The sequence below is a fragment of the Anomaloglossus baeobatrachus genome, chromosome 4, assembly GCF_048569485.1.
Source record: "Anomaloglossus baeobatrachus isolate aAnoBae1 chromosome 4, aAnoBae1.hap1, whole genome shotgun sequence".
NCBI classification, from domain to species: domain Eukaryota; kingdom Metazoa; phylum Chordata; class Amphibia; order Anura; family Aromobatidae; genus Anomaloglossus; species Anomaloglossus baeobatrachus.
This window is the reverse complement of record NC_134356.1, coordinates 101,069,934-101,092,594: the sequence shown is the minus strand read 5'-3', so window position 1 is coordinate 101,092,594 and position 22,661 is coordinate 101,069,934. Positions and strand designations below refer to the sequence as shown.

At 51.7% G+C, this 22,661-nt stretch overlaps 1 protein-coding gene across 1 annotated transcript in view; it reads left to right on the top strand.

Moving 5' to 3' along the window:
- The window catches only part of ETF1 (eukaryotic translation termination factor 1), a 92,865-nt gene that overhangs the window by 40,931 nt on the left and 29,273 nt on the right, over positions 1–22,661 (top strand). Inside the window, exon 6 of the mRNA XM_075344492.1 lies at positions 19,222–19,412. Within this exon, the coding sequence (XP_075200607.1) occupies positions 19,222–19,412 (191 nt within the window). The remainder of the gene's footprint in view (positions 1–19,221; positions 19,413–22,661) is intronic.

Here is a 22,661-nt window from a genome sequence, read left to right as displayed (position 1 = left end):
CAATCAGGTGTTGGATATTTCTCCCCCAGCTCCTCCAATTGAGGAGTCAGCTTCTCAGCAGGAGAAATTCCGTTTCAGGTTTCCCAAGCGTACATTGAGTACGTTTCTGGATCACTCTGACTTCAGAGAGGCAGTCCAGAAACACCGAGCTTGTCCAGATAAGCGTTTTTCCAAGCGCCTTAAGGATACACGTTATCCCTTCCCCCCCTGACGTTGTCAAGGGCTGGACTCAGTGTCCCAAGGTGGATCCTCCAGTCTCCAGACTGGCGGCTAGATCCATAGTTGCAGTGGAAGATGGGGCTTCACTCAAAGATGCCACTGACAGACAGATGGAGCTCTGGTTGAAATCCATCTATGAAGCTATCGGCGCGTCTTTTGCTCCAGCATTCGCAGCCGTATGGGCACTCCAAGCTATCTCAGCTTGTCATGCGCAGATTAATGCAGTCACACGTACGTCTGCTCCGCAAGTGGTGTCCTTAACCTCTCAGGCGTCGGCGTTTGCGTCCTACGCCATTAATGCTGTACTGGACTCTGCGAGCCGTACGGCGGTAGCATCCGCCAATTCGGTGGCAGTCCGCAGGGCCATGTGGCTACGTGAATGGAAGGCAGACTCTGCTTCCAAAAAGTTCTTAACCGGTTTGCCATTTTCTGGCGACCGTCTGTTTGGTGAGCGATTGGATGAAATCATTAAACAATCCAAGGGAAAGGACTCATCCTTACCCCAGTCCAAACCAAACAGACCTCAACCACGGAAGGTACAATCGAGGTTTCGGTCCGCGGGCAGGTCTCAATTCTCCTCGTCCAAAAGGCCTCAGAAGGATCAGAGGAACTCCTATTCATTGCGGTCTAAGTCACGTCCTAAAAAGACCGCCGGGGGAACCGCTCCCAAAGCGGCCTCCTCATGACTTTCGGCCTCCCCAAACCGCATCCTCGGTCGGTGGCAGGCTTTCCCGCTTTTGCGACGCCTGGCTGCCACAGGTAAAAGACCGTTGGGTGAGAGACATTCTGTCTCACGGTTACAGGATAGAGTTCAACTCTCGTCCTCCGACTCGGTTCTTCAGAACATCGCCGCCCCCCGAGCGAGCCGATGCTCTTCTTCAGGCGGTGTGCACTCTGAAGGCAGAAGGAGTGGTGATCCCTGTTCCTTTTCAGCAACAGGGTCACGGTTTTTACTCCAACTTGTTCGTGGTGCCGAAAAAGGACGGATCCTTCCGTCCTGTTCTGGACCTAAAACTGCTCAACAAACATGTAAAAACCAGGCGGTTCCGGATGGAATCGCTCCGCTCCGTCATCGCCTCAATGTCCCAAGGAGATTTTCTAGCATCAATCGACATCAAAGATGCTTATCTCCACGTACCGATTGCTCCAGAGCATCAGCGCTTCATGCGTTTCGCCATAGGGGACGAACACCTTCAGTTCGTGGCACTGCCTTTCGGCTTGGCGACAGCCCCACGGGTCTTCACCAAGGTCATGGCAACAGTAGTAGCAGTTCTGCACTCTCAGGGACACTCGGTGATCCCTTACTTAGACGATCTGCTTGTCAAGGCACCCTCTCAAGTGGCATGCCAACACAGCCTGAGCATTGCTCTAGAGACTCTCCAGAGTTTCGGATGGATCATCAATTTTCCAAAGTCAAATCTGACACCGGCCCAATCACTGACATATCTTGGCATGGAGTTTCATACTCTCTCAGCGATAGTGAAACTTCCGCTGGACAAACTGCACCCCTGTCTGCAGTGAACGCTATCTCTCCTTCAAGGCCAGTCACACCCCTTGCAGCGCCTCATGCACTTCCTAGGGAAGATGGTAGCAGCAATGGAGGCAGTTCCTTTTGCGCAGTTTCATCTGCGTCCACTTCAATGGGACATTCTCCGCAAATGGGACAGGAAGTCGACGTCCCTCGACAGGAACGTCTCCCTGTCTCGGGCAGCCAAGGCTTCCCTTCAGTGGTGGCTTCTTCCCACTTCTCTGTCGAAGGGGAAATCCTTCCTGCCCCCATCCTGGGCTGTGGTCACGACGGACGCGAGCCTGTCAGGGTGGGGAGCGGTCTTTCTCCACCACAGAGCTCAGGGTACTTGGACTCAGCCAGAGTCCTCCCTTCAGATCAATGTTCTGGAGATAAGGGCAGTGTATCTTGCCCTAAAGGCGTTCCAGCCGTGGCTGGAAGGCAAGCAGATCCGAATTCAGTCGGACAACTCCACAGCGGTGGCATACATCAACCACCAAGGCGGAACACGCAGTCGGCAAGCCTTCCAGGAAGTCCGGCGGATTCTGCTATGGGTGGAAGCCACAGCCTCCACCATATCCGCAGTTCACATCCCGGGCGTAGAAAACTGGGAAGCAGACTTTCTCAGTCGCCAGGGCATGGACGCAGGGGAATGGTCCCTTCACCCGGACGTGTTTCAGGAGATCTGTTGCCGCTGGGGGATGCCGGACGTCGACCTAATGGCGTCCCGGCACAACCAGAAGGTCCCGACATTCATGGCACGGTCTCAAGATCACAGAGCTCTGGCGGCAGACGCTTTAGTTCAGGATTGGTCGCAGTTCCAACTCCCTTATGTGTTTCCTCCTCTGGCACTGTTGCCCAGAGTGTTACGCAAGATCAGGTCCGACTGCCGCCGCGCCATCCTCGTCGCTCCAGACTGGCCGAGGAGGTCGTGGTACCCGGATCTGTGGCATCTCACGGTGGGCCAACTGTGGGCACTACCAGACCGGCCAGACTTGCTGTCTCAAGGACCGTTTTTCCATCTGAATTCTGCGGCCCTCAACCTGACTGTGTGGCCATTGAGTCCTGGATCCTAGCGTCTTCAGGGTTATCTCAAGAGGTCATTGCCACTATGAGACAGGCTAGGAAACCAACGTCCGCCAAGATCTACCACAGGACGTGGAGGATATTCTTATCTTGGTGCTCTGATCAGGGTTTTTCTCCCTGGCCATTTGCCTTGCCCACTTTCCTTTCCTTCCTTCAATCCGGATTGGAAAAAGGTTTGTCGCTCGGCTCCCTTAAGGGACAAGTCTCAGCGCTCTCTGTGTTCTTTCAGAAGCGCCTAGCCAGACTTCCACAGGTCCGCACGTTCCTGCAGGGGGTTTGTCACATAGTCCCTCCTTACAAGCGGCCGTTAGAACCCTGGGATCTGAACAGGGTGCTGATGGCTCTTCAGAAACCACCTTTCGAGCCAATGAGGGATATTCCTCTCTCACGCCTTTCGCAGAAAGTGGCCTTCCTAGTAGCAGTCACATCACTTCGGAGAGTGTCTGAGCTAGCAGCGCTGTCATGCAAAGCCCCTTTCCTGGTGTTTCACCAGGACAAGGTGGTTCTGCGCCCGGTTCCGGATTTTCTCCCTAAGGTGGTATCCCCCTTTCATCTCAATCAGGATATCTCCTTACCCTCTTTTTGTCCTCATCCAGTTCACCAATGTGAAAAGGATTTGCACTTGTTAGATCTGGTGAGAGCACTCAGACTCTACATTTCTCGTACGGCGCCCCTGCGCCGCTCGGATGTGCTCTTTGTCCTTGTCGCTGGCCAGCGTAAAGGGTCACAGGCTTCCAAATCAACCCTGGCTCGGTGGATCAAGGAACCTATTCTCGAAGCCTACCGATCTTCTGGGCTTCCGGTTCCCTCAGGGCTAAGGGCCCATTCTACCAGAGCCGTGGGTGCGTCCTGGGCCTTGCGGCACCAGGCTACGGCTCAGCAGGTGTGTCAGGCAGCTACCTGGTCGAGCCTGCACACTTTCACGAAACACTATCAGGTGCATACCTATGCTTCGGCAGATGCCAGCCTAGGAAGGCAGGTCCTTCAGGCGGCGGTTGCCCACCTGTAGGAAGGGGCCGTTTTACGGCTCTATTTCGAGGTTTTACTTTACCCACCCAGGGACTGCTTTTGGACGTCCCAATTGTCTGGGTCTCCCAATGGAGCGACAAAGAAGGGAATTTTGTTTACTTACCGTAAATTCCTTTTCTTCTAGCTCCAATTGGGAGACCCAGCACCCGCCCCTGTTCCCTTCGGGCTGTTGTTCTTTGTGTACACATGTTGTTCATGTTCAATGGTTTCAGTTCTCCGAAATTTCTTCGGATTGACTTTACTTTAAACCAATTTATAACTTTTCCTCCTTCTTGCTTTTGCACCAAAACTGAGGAGCCCGTGAGGCACGGGGGGATGTATAGGCAGAAGGGGAGGGGCTTTACACTTTTAAGTGTAATACTTTGTGTGGCCTCCGGAGGCAGAAGCTATACACCCCAATTGTCTGGGTCTCCCAATTGGAGCTAGAAGAAAAGGAATTTACGGTAAGTAAACAAAATTCCCTTCTTTTTCTCTATAAATCAAGCCATACGTGTGAAAGTAAGAAACTTTAAAAATATATCTTATCAGAGATATCTGCTTCTTTCTCCACCACACTGATCATTGCTTCAAAATTCTCAATTCTTGAGATGGGAGACTGCAGTTGTTACTGATAAGATTCTATGTAGATGGGTGGAGCTCTGCCCTCCAGCCCGTCGCTCCTGCCCTCCAGCCCGTCGCTCCTGCCCTCCAGCCCGTCGCTCCTGCCCTCCAGCCCGTCGCTCCTGCCCTCCAGCCCGTCGCTCCTGCCCTCCAGCCCGTCGCTCCTGCCCTCCAGCCCGTCGCTCCTGCCCTCCAGCCCGTCGCTCCTGCCCTCCAGCCCGTCGCGCCTGCCCTCCAGCCCGTCGCGCCTGCCCTCCAGCCCGTCGCGCCTGCCCTCCAGCCCGTCGCGCCTGCCCTCCAGCCCGTCGCGCCTGCCCTCCAGCCCGTCGCGCCTGCCCTCCAGCCCGTCGCGCCTGCCCTCCAGCCCGTCGCGCCTGCCCTCCAGCCCGTCGCGCCTGCCCTCCAGCCCGTCGCGCCTGCCCTCCAGCCCGTCGCGCCTGCCCTCCAGCCCGTCGCGCCTGCCCTCCAGCCCGTCGCGCCTGCCCTCCAGCCCGTCGCGCCTGCCCTCCAGCCCGTCGCGCCTGCCCTCCAGCCCGTCGCGCCTGCCCTCCAGCCCGTCGCGCCTGCCCTCCAGCCCGTCGCGCCTGCCCTCCAGCCCGTCGCGCCTGCCCTCCAGCCCGTCGCGCCTGCCCTCCAGCCCGTCGCGCCTGCCCTCCAGCCCGTCGCGCCTGCCCTCCAGCCCGTCGCGCCTGCCCTCCAGCCCGTCGCGCCTGCCCTCCAGCCCGTCGCGCCTGCCCTCCAGCCCGTCGCGCCTGCCCTCCAGCCCGTCGCGCCTGCCCTCCAGCCCGTCGCGCCTGCCCTCCAGCCCGTCGCTCCTGCCCTCCAGCCCGTCGCTCCTGCCCTCCAGCCCGTCGCTCCTGCCCCCCAGCCCGTCGCTCCTGCCCCTAAAATCTTATAGCAACTGCCATCTCCTCTCAGTAATGTAAAAATCTTAAACTGAATACAGATTTTAAGCATGAATTGAGAATTTGAAAAAATGGCTACTTGTTAAATGCTTGTTTACACTAGCAGACCGCACTTCAGATGCAAACAGAACAAACAGCGACGGTTTCTTCGGCGCTCCATTGGGAGACCCAGACGATTGGGTGTATAGCTACTGCCTCCGGAGGCCACACAAAGTATTACACTAAAAAGTGTAAGGCCCCTCCCCTTCTGCCTATACACCCCCCGTGGGATCACTGGCTGCTCAGTTTTCAAGCTTTGTGCGAAGGAGGTCAGACATCCACGCATAGCTCCACTGTTTTAGTCAGCAGCAGCTGCTGACTATGTCGGATGGAAGAAAAGAGGGCCCATACTAGGGCCCCCAGCATGCTCCCTTCTCACCCCACTCTTGTCGGCGGTGTTTGTTAAGGTTGAGGTACCCATTGCGGGTACGGAGGCTGGAGCCCACATGCTGCTTTCCTTCCCCATCCCCCTGAGGGCTCTGGTGAAGTGGGATCTTACCGGCCTCCAGGCTCTGAGGCCGGGCTCCATCCACAGACCCGGAGATCCTGCTGGAATGGAGCGGAGTATCGTCAGGGACAGGCCCTGCAACGTTAAGGTACTCTGTGTCCCCGTACAGTCTATGCACAGACACACTCCAGCGTTGCTGGGTGTGTTAGTGCGCCGGGGACAGTAGCGCTGCGCGCTTGGGCTTTACTCACTGCAGCTTAGCTGAGTGAGTTTATGTGTCGGGAACTACCGCGCCAGCCGCTGCTGGAGCTGCGGCGCGGCTGAGACTCGTGGTGCGCCGGGGACTTTCGCGCTGCCGTGCTTTTACGACGGCAGCGCTTATAAATCTAGTCCCCGGCTTTTGCGGCCTAGTTACGTTTCGTTCCCGCCCCCAACCCTGCCAGTCAGGGAAGGGGCGAGACGCTGTACAATGATCAGCGGCCGAGGGCTGGAGTCTTATTTACATACTCCAGCCCTCTCACTGGGCACAGGGGGACGCCAGTTTCCCGCTCTTGTCTGGGGCCCGCCCACGGCCCGCCCCTCTTCACAGGACGCCGGCAGCCATTCCTGCAGGCAATCTAAGCTGGAGAACGGACACAGGCTCTGGGAGACCCAGCAAAGGGATTCTGGCGACCACTTACCCGCTTATGCGGGCGGTAAGCAGCACCTTGGTGCTGACCCCACTATTGCCACAGTGTTTTTTTGTGTACTTTATCCTTGTACTTATATTTGCAAGACCATACACAGACACACGCCAGCATTGCTGGGCGTGTTAGTTGGCCGAGTGACAACAGCGCTGCGCGCTTGGACTATACTCACTGCAGCTTAGCTGAGTGAGTTTATCTGTGGGAAACTGCCGCGCTGGAGGCTGCGGCGCGGCTGAGACTTGTGGCTGTACGGTCGCTTCTTGGCGATATACCCCTAGATAGCTCTGAGGAGACAACAGCATGTCGTCAGCATAGAGCAAGGGGGCCAAGGCACAGGCTTTCTATGCTGTCTGTACCGCACGTGAGGCTGTTTTACCGGCAGGTTCCACTAACCCCTAATGGGTAGAGTCTCTGCTAGTGGTGGCCCAGAGAGGGCCACCTGTGAAACTGTCCAGAGGACAGAGTTTGCAGTTTTTTTGCTGATAAAATGTCTTGGACTATGAACAAAATTCTAGCAACTTTGCAGTCCAGGGCGGTGACTCAGACCATGGGCATTGTTGAATCAAGGCTCCCCGGTCTCCCTCAGTTGGAACTAATCCGTGCTCCAAGGGGGTCCCATACATCCCAGACTGAAGGCTCTGACACGGACGACAGTCCCAGACAGCCTAAGCGAGCTCGCTGGGAGAGACCCTCGACTTCACACACTGGTCAGGGTCTCAGCGAGAGGATTCTCTGTATGATGAGGTAGCTGATCAGGTTTCTGATCCTGAGACCGCTTTCATTCTGGATGCTCCTAATGGGACGCCATGGTGAATGATCTCATAGCGCCCATCAATACACTGGTGGATATTTCTCCCTCAGCCCCTCCAGTGGAGGAGGCAGCTTCAGCAGGAGAAATTCCATTTCAGGTATCCCAAGCGTAAATTCAGTACTTTTTGGGCCTCTCTGACTCAGAGGAGCAGTCCAGAAACACTACGCTTATCCACCTTCGGGGGAGGCCGGACGTCGACCTAATGGCGTCTAGGCACAACACCAAGGTCACGAGTTTCATGGTGTGGTCTTACGATCAACGAGCTCTGGCGGCAGGCGCCTTAGTTCAGGATGGGTCGCAGTTCCAGCTACCCTATGTGTTTCCCCCTCTGGCACTGTTGCCCAGAGTGCTACGCAAGATCAGCTCCGATTGCCGCCGCGCCATCCTCGTCGCCCCAGACTGGCAGAGGAGGTCGTGGTACCCGGATCTGTGGCATCTCACGGTCGGCCAGCCGTGGGCACTACCAGACCGGCCAAACTTACTGTCCCAAGGGCCGTTTTCCATCTGAATCCTACGGCCCTGAACCTGACTGGGTGGCCATTGAGTCCTGGATCCTAGCGTCTTCAGGATTATCTCATGACGTCATTGCCACCATGTGACGGGCTAGGAAGCCGACGTCTGCCAAGATCTACCACTGGACGTGGAAGATATTCTTACCTTAGGGCTCTGCTCAGGGAGTGTCTCCCTGGCCATTTGCATTGCCTACTTTTCTTTCCTTCCTGCAATCTGGTTGGGAAACAGGTTTGTTGCTCGGCTCCCTTAAAGGACAAGTTCCAGCGCTGTCTGTATTCTTTCAGAAGCGCCTAGCACGACTTCCTCAGGTACGCACGTTCCTGCAGGGGGTTTGTCACATTGTCCCTCCGTACTGAGGCCGTTAGACCCATGGGATCTGAACAGGGTACTAATTGCTCTCCAGAAGCCGCCCTTCGAGCCTCTGAGGGATGTTTCACTTTCTCGACTTTCACAGAAAGTGGCCTTTCTGGTAGCGGTCACGTCTCTTCGGAGAGTGTCCGAGCTAGCAGCGCGGTCATCCAAAGCTCCCTTCCTGGTGTTTCACCAAGACAAGGTAGTGCTGCGCCCGATTCCGGAGTTTCTCCCTAAGGTGGTATCCCCTTTTCATCACAATCAGGATATCTCCTTACCTTCCTTTTGTCCTTATCCATTTCATCGATATGAAATGGATTTGCATTGTTGGATCTGGTGAAGAGCACCCAGAATCTACATTTCCCGCACGGCGCCCCTGCGCCGATCGGATGCACTCTTTGTCCTTGTCACTGGTCAGCGCAAGGGGTCGCAGGCTGCCAAATCCACCCTGGCTCGATGGATCAAGGAACCAATCCTTGAAGCCTACCGTTCTGCTGGGCTTCCGGTTCCATCAGGGCTGAAGGCCCATTCTACCAGAGCCGTGGGTGCGTCCTGGGCATTACGGCACCAGGCTACGGCTCAGCAGGTGTGCCAGGCGGCTACCTGGTCGAGTCTGCACACCTTCACCAAGCGTTATCAGGTGCATGCCTACGCTTAGGCGGATGCCAGCCTAAGTAGAAGAGTCCTGCAGGCGGCGGTTGCCTCCATGTAGGGAAGGGCTGTTTTTACAGTCCAAACTTGAGGTATTAATTTACCCACCCAGGGACTGCTTTTGGACGTCCCAATCGTCTGGGTCTCCCAATGGAGCGCCGAAGAAGAAGGGAATTTTGTTACTTACCGTAAATTCCTTTTCTTCTAGCTCCAATTGGGAGACCCAGCACCCGCCCCTGTTTCCTTCGGGATTTTTGGTTTGTTCGGGTACACATGTTGTTCATGTTGAATGGTTTCAGTTCTCCGATGTTCCTTCGGATTGAATTTGTTTAACCAGTTATTGGCTTTCCTCCTTCTTGCTTTTGCACTAAAACTGAGCAGCCCGTGATCCCACGGGGGGTGTATAGGCAGAAGGGGAGGGGCCTTACACTTTTTAGTATAATACTTTGTGTGGCCTCCGGAGGCAGTAGCTATACACCCAATCGTCTGGGTCTCCCAATTGGAGCTAGAAGAAAAGGAATTTACGGTAAGTAACAAAATTCCCTTCTTTGTGCACATAGGCTATCCTTGTTCTCGGTAACACGGGTCCTTAAACAGACGTGCTGCCGAGAACGATGATCTTTTCTGCAATACAAATTATCATTTCACCCAATCAATAAGGTTTTGCTTGTTCATTGGGTGATTGTGAAGGAAAATAGCTCCCGAGACTTGTCTCAATGACAGCTGTATTGTAAGCACTTACCGCTTGCTGAAAGAGCTGTGGCAGAAGATCTATGGTAAAACTTTTCCTGTGACTGATCTAGGGCATGTGATAGCTCAGTGGTTAGCTGTGAAGTTTTGCAGCACTGGGGTTTTGTTTTCAAATCCCACAAAGGTCAACATCTGCAAGAGTTTGTATGTCCTCCCTGTGTTTGTGTGGGTTTCCTTTTGGTTTTCCAGTGTCCTCCCACACCAAAGACCTACTGATAGGGAATCTATATTGGGGCTGACAATGGGTACAGTGATGATCACGTCTGTAAAGCACTGCAGAATTAATAGCTCTATATACAGTCATATGAAAAAGTTTGGGCACCCCTATTAATGTTAACCTTTTTTCTTCATCACAATTTAGGTTTTTGCAACAGCTATTTCAGATTCATGTATCTAATAACTGATGGACTGAGTAATATTTCTGGATTGAAATGAGGTTTATTGTACTAACAGAAAATGTGCAATCCGCATTTAAACAAAATTTGACCAGTTCAAAAGTATGGGCACCTCAACATAAAAGTGACAATATTTCGTAGATCCTCCTTTTGCAAAAATAACAGCCTCTAGTCGTTTCCTGTAGCTTTTAATAAGTTCCTGGATCCTGGATGAAGGTATATTTGACCATTCCTGTTTACAAAACCCTTCCAGTTCAGTCAAGTTTGGTCGCCGAGCATGGACAGCACGCTTCACATCATCCCACAGATTTTCAATGATATTCAGGTCTGGGGACTGGGATGGCCATTCCAGAACATTGTAATTGTTCCTCTGCATGAATGCCTGAGTAGCGGTGTTTTGGATTATTGTCTTGCTGAAATATCCATCCCCTGCGTAACTTCAACTTCGTCACTGATTCTTGCACATTATTGTCAAGAATCTGCTGCTACTGAGATGAATCCATGCGACCCTCAACTTTAACAAGATTCCCCGTGCCGGCATTGGCCACACAGCCCCAAAGCATGATGGAACCTCCACCAAATTTTACTGTGGGTAGCAAGTGCTTTTCTTGGAATGCCGTGTTTTTTTGCCTCCATGCATAACGCGTTTTTGTATGACCAAACAACTCAATCTTTGTTTCATCAGTCCACAGGACCTTTTTCCAAAATGTAACTGGCTTGTCCAAATGTGCTTTTGCATACCTCAGGCGACTCTGTTTGTGGCATGCTTGCAGAAACGGCTTCTTTCGCATCACTCTCCCATACAGCTTCTCCTTGTGCAACGTGTGCTGTATTGTTGACCGATGCCCCTTTATCACCATCTGCAGCAAGATGATGCTGCAGGTCTTTGGAGGTGGTCTGTGGATTGTCCTTGACTGTTCTCCCCATTCTTCTTCTCTGCCTTTCTGATATTTTTCTTGGCCTGCCACTTCTGGGCCTAACAAGAACTGTACCTGTGTTCTTCCATTTCCTTACTATGTTCCTTACAGTGGAAACTGACAGTTTAAATCTGAGACAACTTTTTGTATCCTTCCCCCGAACAACTATGTTGAATAATCTTTGTTTTCAGATCATTTGAGAGTTGTTTTGAGGAGCCCATGATGCCACTCTTCAGAGAAAATTCAAATAGGAGAACAACTTGCAAGTGGCCACCTTAAATACCTTTTCTCATGATTGGATACACCTGCCTATGAAGTTCAAAGCTCAATGAGGTTACAAAACCAATTTAGTGCGTTAGTAAGTCAGTAAAAAGTAGTTAGGAGTGTTCAAATTAAGAAATCGATAAGGGTGCCTGTACTTTTGCACCGGTTAAATTTTGTTTAAATGCGGATTGCACATTTTCTGTTAGTACAATAAACCTCATTTCAATCCAGAAATATTACTCAGTCCATCAGTTATTAGATGTATGAAACTGAAATAGCTGTTGCAAAAACCCAAATTGTTATAAAGAAAAAAGGTTAACATTAATAGGGGTGCCCAAACTTTTTCATATGACTGTAAGTGAGTAAAATAAATATACTGATAATGCATGACGGACAGGATGTAGACGAGTCCTTTGATCAGTCAGCTGATAAAATATTTTTTTTCTGATGTAACAGCTTTACTTGGCTCACAGAGATGTGTTTCTGATATACCTCTTCTGCCAGTTGAGACGCAGGTCTTGTGAGCAGTGTTTCTTCAGGATGCAGTGATTTTTGACAAGTGATTAGGACAGGCTGCTGTTTGAATTACCTGGAAAATATCTTTAAAGTGAGTATTAGCACAGAATGACTATTCACACCAAGTATAGGCGCTCGTGCATCGTGGTGGGGCTAATCATTTAAATGCACCCTCCCACCTGCTTGCTAATCTACTTTCACTGCCTTTCTCTGACTCTGAAGCTAGAGTTGTCAATCATAGACAAGGAGAAGTGGAGATCGAGGGAAAACAAGCAGGTGGGAAGGTGCATTTAAATGACTAGCCCCGCCATGATGCACGGGCGTTTGTACTTGGTTTGAACAGTCATCCAGGGCTGATGGAGTCCCTTTTAAGAAGCTTAGTCTGGATTGAGGCTGCAGGTATTGTGAAGAGCCTCTAGGTAATTGACTCCTATCACACATTGATGGGCCTGATGGCACTGCAGGGCTTGGGCTGCGTGCCTTTTTTGTTTTCCAGATGGTTGTGCCTGGTTGAAGTGAACCATACATATTGAATGGTTGTGCCTGGTACTGCAGCTTGACGGTGGCTTTTCCCAAACTGTCTTGGAGGCAATGAAGGGGTCCCTGCTCTTGCCAGTGCTGCGACCCCTGCTGTCAGCTCTTTGGTCAGGCTGCTGGGCTTTGATCTCTCATTCATCCCAATTCAATGCCCATTGTTATCAGAATTCTGGAAATCATTAGCCCAAATTAAAATGTGCAAACCTAATTTATTGCTATAAATGGAGGGGGATTTTCTTCATCGTTTCTTATGGGAGACCCAGACCATGGGTGTATAGCTACTGCCTCCGGAGGACACACAAAGTACTACACTCAAACGTGTAGCTCCTCCCTCCTAGCATATACACCCCCTGGTAGCCAGTCCTAGCCAGTTTCAATGCTTTGTGTTCAGGAGGTCACACACACACATGCATCCTCTGATTTTTGATTTTTGATTTTTTTGGATTTCAAAGATTTGGAAGAAAAGCGGGTCCAGTCTGGACTCCCGGCATGTCCCTTCTCACCCCACTGTGTCGGCGGTGCTGTTAAGGTTGACTTTACAAGGCTGGAGCCTTCACATGCCGCGCTCCTTCACCATCCCCTGGGGCTCTGGCTTGAAGTGGGAGCCATCTCGGTTCTCACTGCTTTGCAGGAGACCGGTCTCCATCCGCAGCCCTGTTCAGGATCCTGTCGGACGGAGCGTTTAACCCCCCCCCCCAGGGACCTGGCACCTGCGTCTCAAGCTAAGTATTGAGACGTTTTTACCACAGAAAGTGGTCTTTCCAGGGGTCCTTTGTACTTTATTTATTGGGGGGAGTGTGTTATGTGTCTGTGGTAACAGTTCCGGACGGTTCTCCAGTTTTCACTGGAGAACCGCGCCGATGGTGCCTGCTCGCTGGCCGCATGTTTAAATCTAGGCCCCGGCTTCGCCTGAGGCCTAGTTTCGGTTTCACTCCCCCTGCATGTCAGTCATGCAGAGGGATGGTGTGGCTCTGCCCAGCGGCTGTGCAGCACAGGGAACGGACCCTCCTCTCTGAGGAAGGATTCCCTCCCCTGTATACCTCTTTTGCCCGCTCTCAGAGTAGGCCCCGCCCCCTCTCCTCGCTCCGGTCGCCATTTTCTCAGCGTTCTCAATGTCTGCATAGGCACAGAGATACCTACATTGTGACAAATGGGGGCCTGGGCTGGGGGACTGGAGGGCACAGAAATGATGTTAAACGGTTTAGCAAGCCACAACCTCCAGTTGTGCAGCTGCTTATATTCTCTGTTTATATACTCTGCTGGGGGTCATTCTGGAGATGCATTCCCTCACAGAGCCCCCACTTCTGCAGCATGTCTCACATCAGAGCAAGGCTGCAAGGTTGTTCTTAATATGCACTGCATGTAGACTCGTACTGCCTGTACTGAGCACACAAACACAGTGGTCCCTCAGCCTGGAGGCTCATCAGTGGTCCCTCCAGCTGCTCCGGTGGTGCTGAGCATGCATTAGCCCCCTTCTCAGGGCGCTTCGGCTGCTACGGCTCGCTCAGCAAAGCTCTCAGAGGACTCTTCATCTCAGACCCCGTCCTCCTAAAATGGAGACGCAGAGTTCCCTGTCCTTCCCCGTCCCGCAGCTCTGATTCACGAGCTGACTCACTGGACGAGGAGGATGTCTTTACTGGGGGCTCGGACGCTACTTAATGTACCATTGATCTGTCCGAAGGTGATGCAGATGCTAATGATTTGATTGCGTCCATTATATTTGTACTGGACCTCAATCCGCCTGTATCAGGGGAGTATCCCCCTCTGGCTGAAAGGAATCAGTATACCTTAAAGAGAACAAAGAGTGTGTTCCTCAACCACTCCAGGTCTCAGCCCACTGTGACCAAGCCCAGAGCCTGTCCTGACAAACGCTTCCTAAAGCGTGGTTCTGATGACTGTTTCCCCCTTCCACCAGAGGTGGTCAAGGAGTGGGCTCATTCACCAAGGGTGGTCTCTCCGGTGTCTAGTATTTCAGCCCGGATAGTTGTATCAGTGGCTGACGGCACCTCTCTAAGGATCCCACTGTACATTAATTCTGTACTGGACCTCAATCCGCCAGTATCAGAGGAGCAACTCTCTCTGACAAAAAGGCACCAGTTTACCTTGCCTAAGAGAACAAGGAGTGTGTTCCTTAACCACTCCAGTTTTCAGGCCACTGACCAAGCCCAGGGTCTGCTCTGGCAAACGCTTCCCAAAGCGTGGTTCTGATGACAGTCTTCCCCTTCCACCAGAGGTGGTCAAGGAGTGGGCTCATTCACCAAAGGTGGTCCCTCCGGTGTTTAGACTCTCAGCCCGGACCGTTGTATCAGTGGCTGATGACTCCTCACTTGCGGCTTTGCTGTCCGCCAGGTTGTCCTTCTGGCAAATCTGTATGGAGGCGGCAGGGGCCTCGTTCTCCCCAGCTTTTGCAGCAGTGCGGCTTTCAAAGCCATCTCTGCTTCTCTAGACGAGATGCATTCCCTCACAGGGACTCTTTGCCCGAAATGGTTGCCTTAACTTCCAGACTTCAGTCTTTTCGTCCTATGCCATGTCTGCCATGCTGGAGACTCTCACCGCACTGCGGTGGCCTCGGCTAATTTCCTCGCTATCCGCAGGCTCCTGTGGCTTCGGAAGTGGAAGGCGGATGCTTCTAAAGAAGTTCCTTGCTGGGCTCCCTTTTGCAGGGACCAGACTATTCGGGAACAACTGGATGAAATTATTAAGGAAGCTCTTGGCGGGAAGAGTTCTTCCATGCCACAAACCTAACCAGGTAACCTGTCCAGGGCGGGAATCAATCGAGGTTTCGTTCTTTTCGTTCCTCCATCTGATCGTTCTCTAAGCCCTCGGCCTCGTCCCTCAGCCAAGGATCGTAAACCCAAATGGCGCACGAGAGGACCGCAGGAGATGCTGCCACTAAGTCAGCCTCCTCCTGGCTATCTGGCCACGCCAGCAACGTCCTTGGTCGGTGGCAGGCTCTCCCACTTTGGCGACGTATGGTTTTAACACGTCTCCGATCAGTGGGGGCGAGATACCATCTCCCACGGCTACAAGATAGAATTCTATCCAGCCCGCCAAACAGATTTTTTCTGTCAACTCCCCCCTGCTCCAAGGCCGCCGCCTTCTCACAGGCTGTGGCATTCTTGCAGGCCACTGGAGTAATTGTACCGGTTCCCGACTGGGAACGGTTCTGAGATTTCTGCTTAAATCTATTCCTAGTACCCGAAGAGGGCGGTGCCTTCCGACCTGGATCTCAAGCTTCTCAAGCATGTTCAGGTGCGGCATTTTCGCATGGAGTCTCTGCGATCAATCAATGACCCAGGGATATTCCCTAGCATCCATCGACATCAGAGATGCCTATCTGCATGTGCCAATCGCAGTTTCACACCAGCGTTGGCTACGTTTTGCAATCAGAGTGGTCCAATTCGTGGCTCTTCCCTTGGGGTTAGCCACGGCCCCTCGAGTATTCTCAAGGTCAGGGCAGCTGTGATTGCGGTCCTGCACCTCTAGGGGTTGGCAGCGATCCTTTTGTCCTGGACAGCCTTCTAGTCTGGGCTTCATCCAGTGCAGACTGTTAGCGGAGTGCCTCGCTCACTCTCGCCACTCTAACCAATTCGGGTGGTTTGTCATTCTGTCCAAGTCCACTCTGACTTCGACCCAGAAGTTTACATACCCAGGGACGCAATTCGAGACTCTGTTGGCACTTGTGAAGCTGCCCTTAGTCAAACAGCAGTCCCTCCGCTGGCGGTCGACGTCGTTCCATCAGGCACCTAATACAGGTGCTGGATCAGATGGTGGTGTCAATGGAAGAGATTCCCTTGCCCAGTTCCATCTGCGTCCTCTGCGGCTGGATATTTTCCGCTGTTGGAACAAGCGGACTTCCTCCTTCCACGGGGTGGTGGCTTCGCCACAGACCAGGGGCTCGTTTCAGTGGTGGCTTCGGCCCCTCTGTCTCAGGGACGCTCCTTCCTGGCTCCGTCCCGGGTGATCCTCACCAGGATGCTAGTCTATCCGGCTGGGGAGCAGTATATCTCCACCATGGAGCGCAGGGCACTTGGACTCTGTCCGAATCAGCCCTCTGGATCAATGTGCTGGAAATCAGAGCTGTGTTTCTAGCTCTCTAAGCCTTTCACCGTCTGTTGGCGGCCAGGCACATTCGAGTCCAGTCAGACAACGCTACAGCGTTTGCCTACATCAACCTCCAGGGCGGGACACTCAGCCGCCTGGCAATGTTGGAGGTTCATCGCATTCTTCAGTGGACAGAGGACTCCTAGTCCACCATATCCGCAGCCCACATCCCAGACGTGGAAAACTGGGAGGCAGATTGTCTCAGCTGTCAAACCGTGGCTCCACGATCCTCAGGTTTTTGCGGGAGACTCACTGGTTCAAGTTTGGTCCCAGCTTCGTCTGTCTTACGTGTTTCACCCTCTAGTTCTTGCCCAGAGTCCTGCGCAAGATCAGAAAGGAGGGCCGTCGGGTCATTCTCATTACTCCAGACTGACCCAGGCAAGCTTGGTACCCTGACCTGCTCCGTCTGTCCGTAGAGGTGCCATGGCATCTCCCGGACTGTCCAGACCTTCTCTCTCGAGGTTCGTCTTTCCGCCAGAACCTGCGGCTCTCAGATTGACGGCGTGGGGTTTGAGTCATGGATCTTGACGACTTCTGGTATCCCTCCTGAAGTCAGTTCCACTATGACTCGAGCTCGGAAGTATCTTTTGGCCTTGCCGACCCTCCTGTCCCTTCTACAGTCCGGTCTGCAGCTAGGACTATCCCTCAATTCCCTTAAGGGACAGGTCTCGGCTCTGTCAGTGTTGTGCCAGCGGCGTATCGCCCGGCTGGCCCAGGTGCGCTCCTTCATGCAGGGCGCATCTCACATCATTCCGCCTTACCGGCGGCCCTTGGAGCCCGGGACCTTGATTCGGTCCTCATGGCTTCCGGAAACCCCCCTTTGAGCCTCTCAGGGAGTTTTCTTGTTTAGTCTTTCACAGAAAGTGGTCTTTCTAGTGGCCATAACTTCCCTCAAGAGAGTCTCTGTTTTGGCTGCACTCTCTTCGGAGTCCTCCCTTCATCAAGACAAGGTGGTTCTCCGTCCGACTCCGGACTTTTCTCCCTAAGGTGGTTGCTGCTTCCACCTTAACCGGGGCATTTTCCCTGCCTTCCTTTTGTCCGGCTCTTGATCATCGCTTTGAAAGGGTGTTGCATACTCTGGATCTGGTGCGGGCGCTCCGGATCTATGTGTCTCGCACCGCTGTTCTTAGGCGGTGCACCTCTCTGTTGTGCTGACCGCTGGTCAGCGTAAGGGCCTCTCGGCATTTAAGCCGACCCTGGCTCGTTGGGTTAGGTCGGCCATTTCCGATACCTACCAGTGTACTAAAGTGCCTCTCCCGCTGGGGATCAAGGCACACTTGACCAGAGCTGTCGGTGCCTTTTAGGCTTTCAGGCCCAGGCTACGGCTCAGCTGGTCTGTCAGACTGCCACTTGGACTAGTCTGCATATCTTTTCGAAGCACTACCAAGTGCATGTGTGACGCCCCTGGACTAGTCCAGGGTGTCACAGGGAACTGCACTATTCTCTATCCTTGGTGCAGGGCCCACCCTCCTTGGTTCCGGGGTCCGCAACAGTGATTCTGTACTAACAGCACAAATCCTAGTCACCCAAACACTACACTTGTCAGGCACACCAGGGGCGTGGTTCCAGCTGGGAAAGGAACCGCCCACCTATGAGTCAGACAGGCTGGTGGGAGGAGTCAGTTAGACAGTTGGTAGTAACTGAAAAAGAGAGAGGACCTGGGGATTAAGAGCTCCCTGAGGAGAGCCTGGCTGGGTCGCAGACAGTGGCCTGTACTTGACGGCTCAGAGATTAGCGGCGTCAGCACAGCGGAGGGATAGGACTTCCCACACAGAGCAGTCACAGAAAATCCCACGTGCCAGCTGCTAAGAGCAGGTCCCAATTAAAAAGAGGGACGGGACCCGAAGGTTTCAAGCCAACGGGGCCAGGGACACACACAGTATACAGTGTATGGAGGAAGGCTCCAGTCCACCACAGAATCACTGAAAGGGACCACCGCACGTGCAGTCACCGAGTGCAGCAGTACCAAGAGACTTTGTTTACCTCAGAGTCTGTGTCCACTGAATGCGTCATCACACCTGAGTGAGTACCCTGGCTCCCCAGCGCCCTGCCGGCCCTATATCAATATAGGCTGTTCCTACCTATTCCCTACCCTGAGTCCCGGGGCCCCTACCTGCGGAGGGAATCACCACCAGGCTGCCCCAACACCATCAGCCCCGGCACTCCCATACAGCAGCGGCGGTATTCCTTATTACCGCACACCGCAGGTGGCGTCACAAATATTCTCCCCCGTAAAAAACCTTTTTGTTTTTCATCAAAGTGTCTGCCGAGCAGTCCGACTGCTGCTAGGGCGTCACACATGCTCTTGCTTCGGCAGATGTGAGATTGGGCAGACGCATCCTTCAGGCGGCTGTCGCCCATTTGTGAAGTTAGGTTTCGCCTACTTCTCAGTTTTTCTGTTTATTCCCACCCATGGACTGCTTTAGAACGTCCCATGGTCTGGGTCTCCCATAAGGAACGATGAAGAAAAAGAGAATTTTGTTACTTACCGTAAATTCTTTTTCTTATAGTTCCGACATGGGAGACCCAGCACCCTCCCTGTTGCCTGTTGGCAGGTTTCTTGTTCCGTGTGTTATCACCGGCGGTTGTTGTAGACAGAGGTTCCGGTTGTCCGGGTTTTGCTCTGTCTCTACTTGTGGGTGGATGTCCTCCTTCAGCTTTTGCACTAAACTGGCTAGGACTGGCTACCAGGGGGTGTATATGCTAGGAGGGAGGAGCTACACGTTTGAGTGTAGTACTTTGTGTGTCCTCCGGAGGCAGTAGCTATACACCCATGGTCTGGGTCTCCCATGTCGGAACTATAAGAAAAAGAATTTACGGTAAGTAACAAAATTCTCTTTTTCTAGTTTTCTGCTCTTCTTCACATATATTTCTTTTTTTTTTTCTCCCGCAGGCAGAGGAGGGCAGTCTGCTCTGCGTTTTGCACGTCTAAGAATGGAAAAACGTCACAATTACGTTAGGAAAGTAGCAGAAACTGCTGTGCAGCTGTTCATCTCTGGCGATAAAGTGAACGTAGCTGGTCTCGTGTTGGCGGGGTCAGCTGACTTCAAAACGGAGCTTAGTCAGTCTGATATGTTTGATCAGGTGAGAGGTTTATTACTGGTAAAGTCCACAAGCGTCACTTGTTTGTGTATTGAATGTCGTACTTAATGCTGTAAGGTGTGACATTTAATTAGGTCCTTTCCCACTGTTTCCCTGACCTTACACGGGTCTGTGCAACAATTGCCTTTTGCGATTTATATTGGACTGCTGTGTACAAGTCTTTGCCCTATACAATAGTGAAAGGTGTTGTTCACTACTTATTCACAATGTTTGCCCCTTCTTAAAATAAAAACACTTCTACTCGCCTCCACTGCCGGCGTCATTCCTACAGTGTTGGCACTTCCTCTTCCGGGGCTCACGTGACGTTATGTCAGGCCAAGAAATGGGCCCAATCAGCGCTGCCTTTACTTTCCTGCCTTCGGACATGTCAATAGGAAGGGAGCGGTCAGCGCTTTCTCTTTATGTTCAATTTGTCTGAAGGCGGGAGAGTGAAGTCAGCGCTGATTGAGCGTAGGTTTGGTGTGACCGAACGTCATGTGAGCCCCAGGAGAGCAAGTGCCAACACAGTAGGAATAGCGTCAGCACGGGAGGTGAGTATGTGTTTTACCGAGGGTGAACTTGGGGTTTGAGCAGGGGTGGTCTGAGTAGTGGACACCCCCCTTTAAGCACAGTAAATTACAGTAAATTATATCCTATGTTGGCACGTCAATGTTGTGCATGAAAGGGGCTGTCTAACATCTGCTTTTAGTAGCCGAGCCAGCCCCTTCTGTCATGTCTATTGCATAAACAAAAGCGTTGACTTGGGTAATGGAGTGTGCATTTTGCCAGTCTCCTTCACATATAGCCCTGATCATGCGCCAACCTGGAAATCTGTCCTGTCGGGCAGAGTTGGAAGTAGAATGGTTGAACCTGAACATTATTCTTATAGGTAGAGCTGAAAGATGCACAAAATGAAGACTTAATAGCCTTTAAAGGGAACCTGTCACCAGTGTTTTGCCCTATAAGCTGCGGCCACCACCAGTGGGCTCTTATATACAGCATTCTAAAATGCTATATATAAGAGCCCAGGCCGCTGTCTAGAACGTAAAAATCACTTTATAATACTCACATAGAAGGTCACTCCAGTGCACAACAGTCGGATGGGTGTCTCCGGGATCGGCAATTCCCCTTTCAGCCATCTTTGTCTTCCTTATTCTGAAGCCGCGGTGCATGACTCGTCTATGTCATACACACTCGACGGTCCTGCGCAGGTGCACTACAATATTTTAATCTGCCCTGAGTAGGGCAGATCAAAGTGAGTCTGTGCAGGACCTCAATGCCGGTGAGGGTGGATGATGTAGACGCGTCATGCACCGCGGCTTCAGAATAAGGAAGACCAAGATGGCCAAAAGGGGAGGCGCCGATCCTGGAGAACGGTGCTACCCATCGGACTGGTGTGCACCGGAGCGACCTTCTCAGTGAGTATTATAAAATGATTTTTAGGTTATACCCCCTCTCTGGGCTCTTATATACAGCATGTTAGAATACTGTATATAAGAGCCCGGTGGTGGAGGCTGAAATATTGGTGACAGGTTCCCTTTCATGAATCTGGTGCCTCTTCGCCAGCTCTGCCTTACAGAACGCCAGTCTTAATGAATTGGGGCCTTACGTTCCACTCTTGTGCTCTCATATTTAGTCCTACAAAGAGAAGCTGTCAGTTCTTCTGTGATGGTGATTGTTTTTAACCCCTTAACGACCCATGACGTACTGGGTACGTCTGGATCGTGTGCCGGTAAGCCCCGCCCCCTGCCGCCGGCAGGCGGCGGCGATCCGCGCACATATCAGCTGTTATCATCAGCTGACATGTGTGCCTGCTAGCCGCGGGTGGAATCGCTTCCACCCGCGGCCATTAACCCCTTACATTTCGCTGCCAAAATCTGGCAGCGATATGTATATGGGCGCCACCATGACAGTCACTTACCCCGCCCCCACCGGAAGTCACGTGACATGATCACGTGACTTTCGATGGTTGCCATGGTAGCACAGGGTCATGTGATGACTCCTGTAGCTAACATGACTCACTTCCTCTCAATGCCGCAATACAGCCGGCATTGAAAGTAAAGCAGCAAATCTGCAGTTCTCAGCTGTGTAGCTGAGATCTGCAGATAGGGCAGAGCGATCGGATTGCAGATCGCTATAGCCCCCTAGGGGGACAAGTAAAATAAAGAAAAAAGTGAAAAAAGTTTTAAAAAATTAAAAAAGAATAAAAAAAACCTTAAGTTCAAATCACCCCCCTTTCACCCTATTGAAAATTAAAGGGTTAAAAAAATAAAAAATATACACATTTGGTATCGCCGTGTTCAGAAATGCCCGCTCTATCAAAATATAAAATCAATGAATCTGATCAGTAAACGGTGTAGCGGCAAAAAAATTCCAAACGCCAAAATTACGTTTTTTGGTCGCCGCAAAATACAATAACAGGCGATCAAAACGTAGCATCTGCGCAAAAATGGTACCGTTAAAAACGTCAGGTCGAGACGCAAAAAATAAGCCATCAATGAGCCTTAGATCCTGAAAAATGAGAACGCTACGGGTTTTGGAAAATGGCGCAAAACGTGCGCCACTTTTTTGGACAAGCTTGTGAATTTTTTTTAACCCCTTAGATACAAGTAAACCTATACATGTTTGATGTCTACAAACTCGCACTGACCTGAGGCATCACATAGAGACCTCAGTTTTACCATATAGTGAACACAGTGAATAAAATATCGCAAAAACTATTGTACGATCACACTTTTTTTGCAATTTTTCCGCACTTGGATTTTTTTTGCCGTTTTCCAGTACACTATATGGTAAAACTTATGGTTTCATTTAAAAGTACAACTCGTCCCGCAAAAAACAAGCCCTCATATGGCAAGATTGATGGAAAAATAAAAAGTTACACCTCTCGGAAGAAAAGGAGCAAAAAACAAAAACGGAAAGTGCCCGGGGGCTGAAGGGGCTAAGAAACAAAAAAAAAACCACAGTATAAAATCTTATTTTTTTCAGTTAATTGATATTACATGTAAATCTGTGCTGTTCCTGTTATTCTTTCTGTCTACATTTAGGTAAAGTGACAACTGTGTGGTGTCTTTCCAGTTGTGTCCGGAGACACCAGGATAGTGGTGATATCCAGTGCTCAGTTTTGTCCAGGAGGATTAACCCTGCTGTACTGTTCGGGTCAATATGACCCGAAATGATTTTTGAGACCCTGCAGATTTTTTTTTAATGAGGATTTGAAACTAGTGGTTCCTTGACTTCTCCTCATTTGTG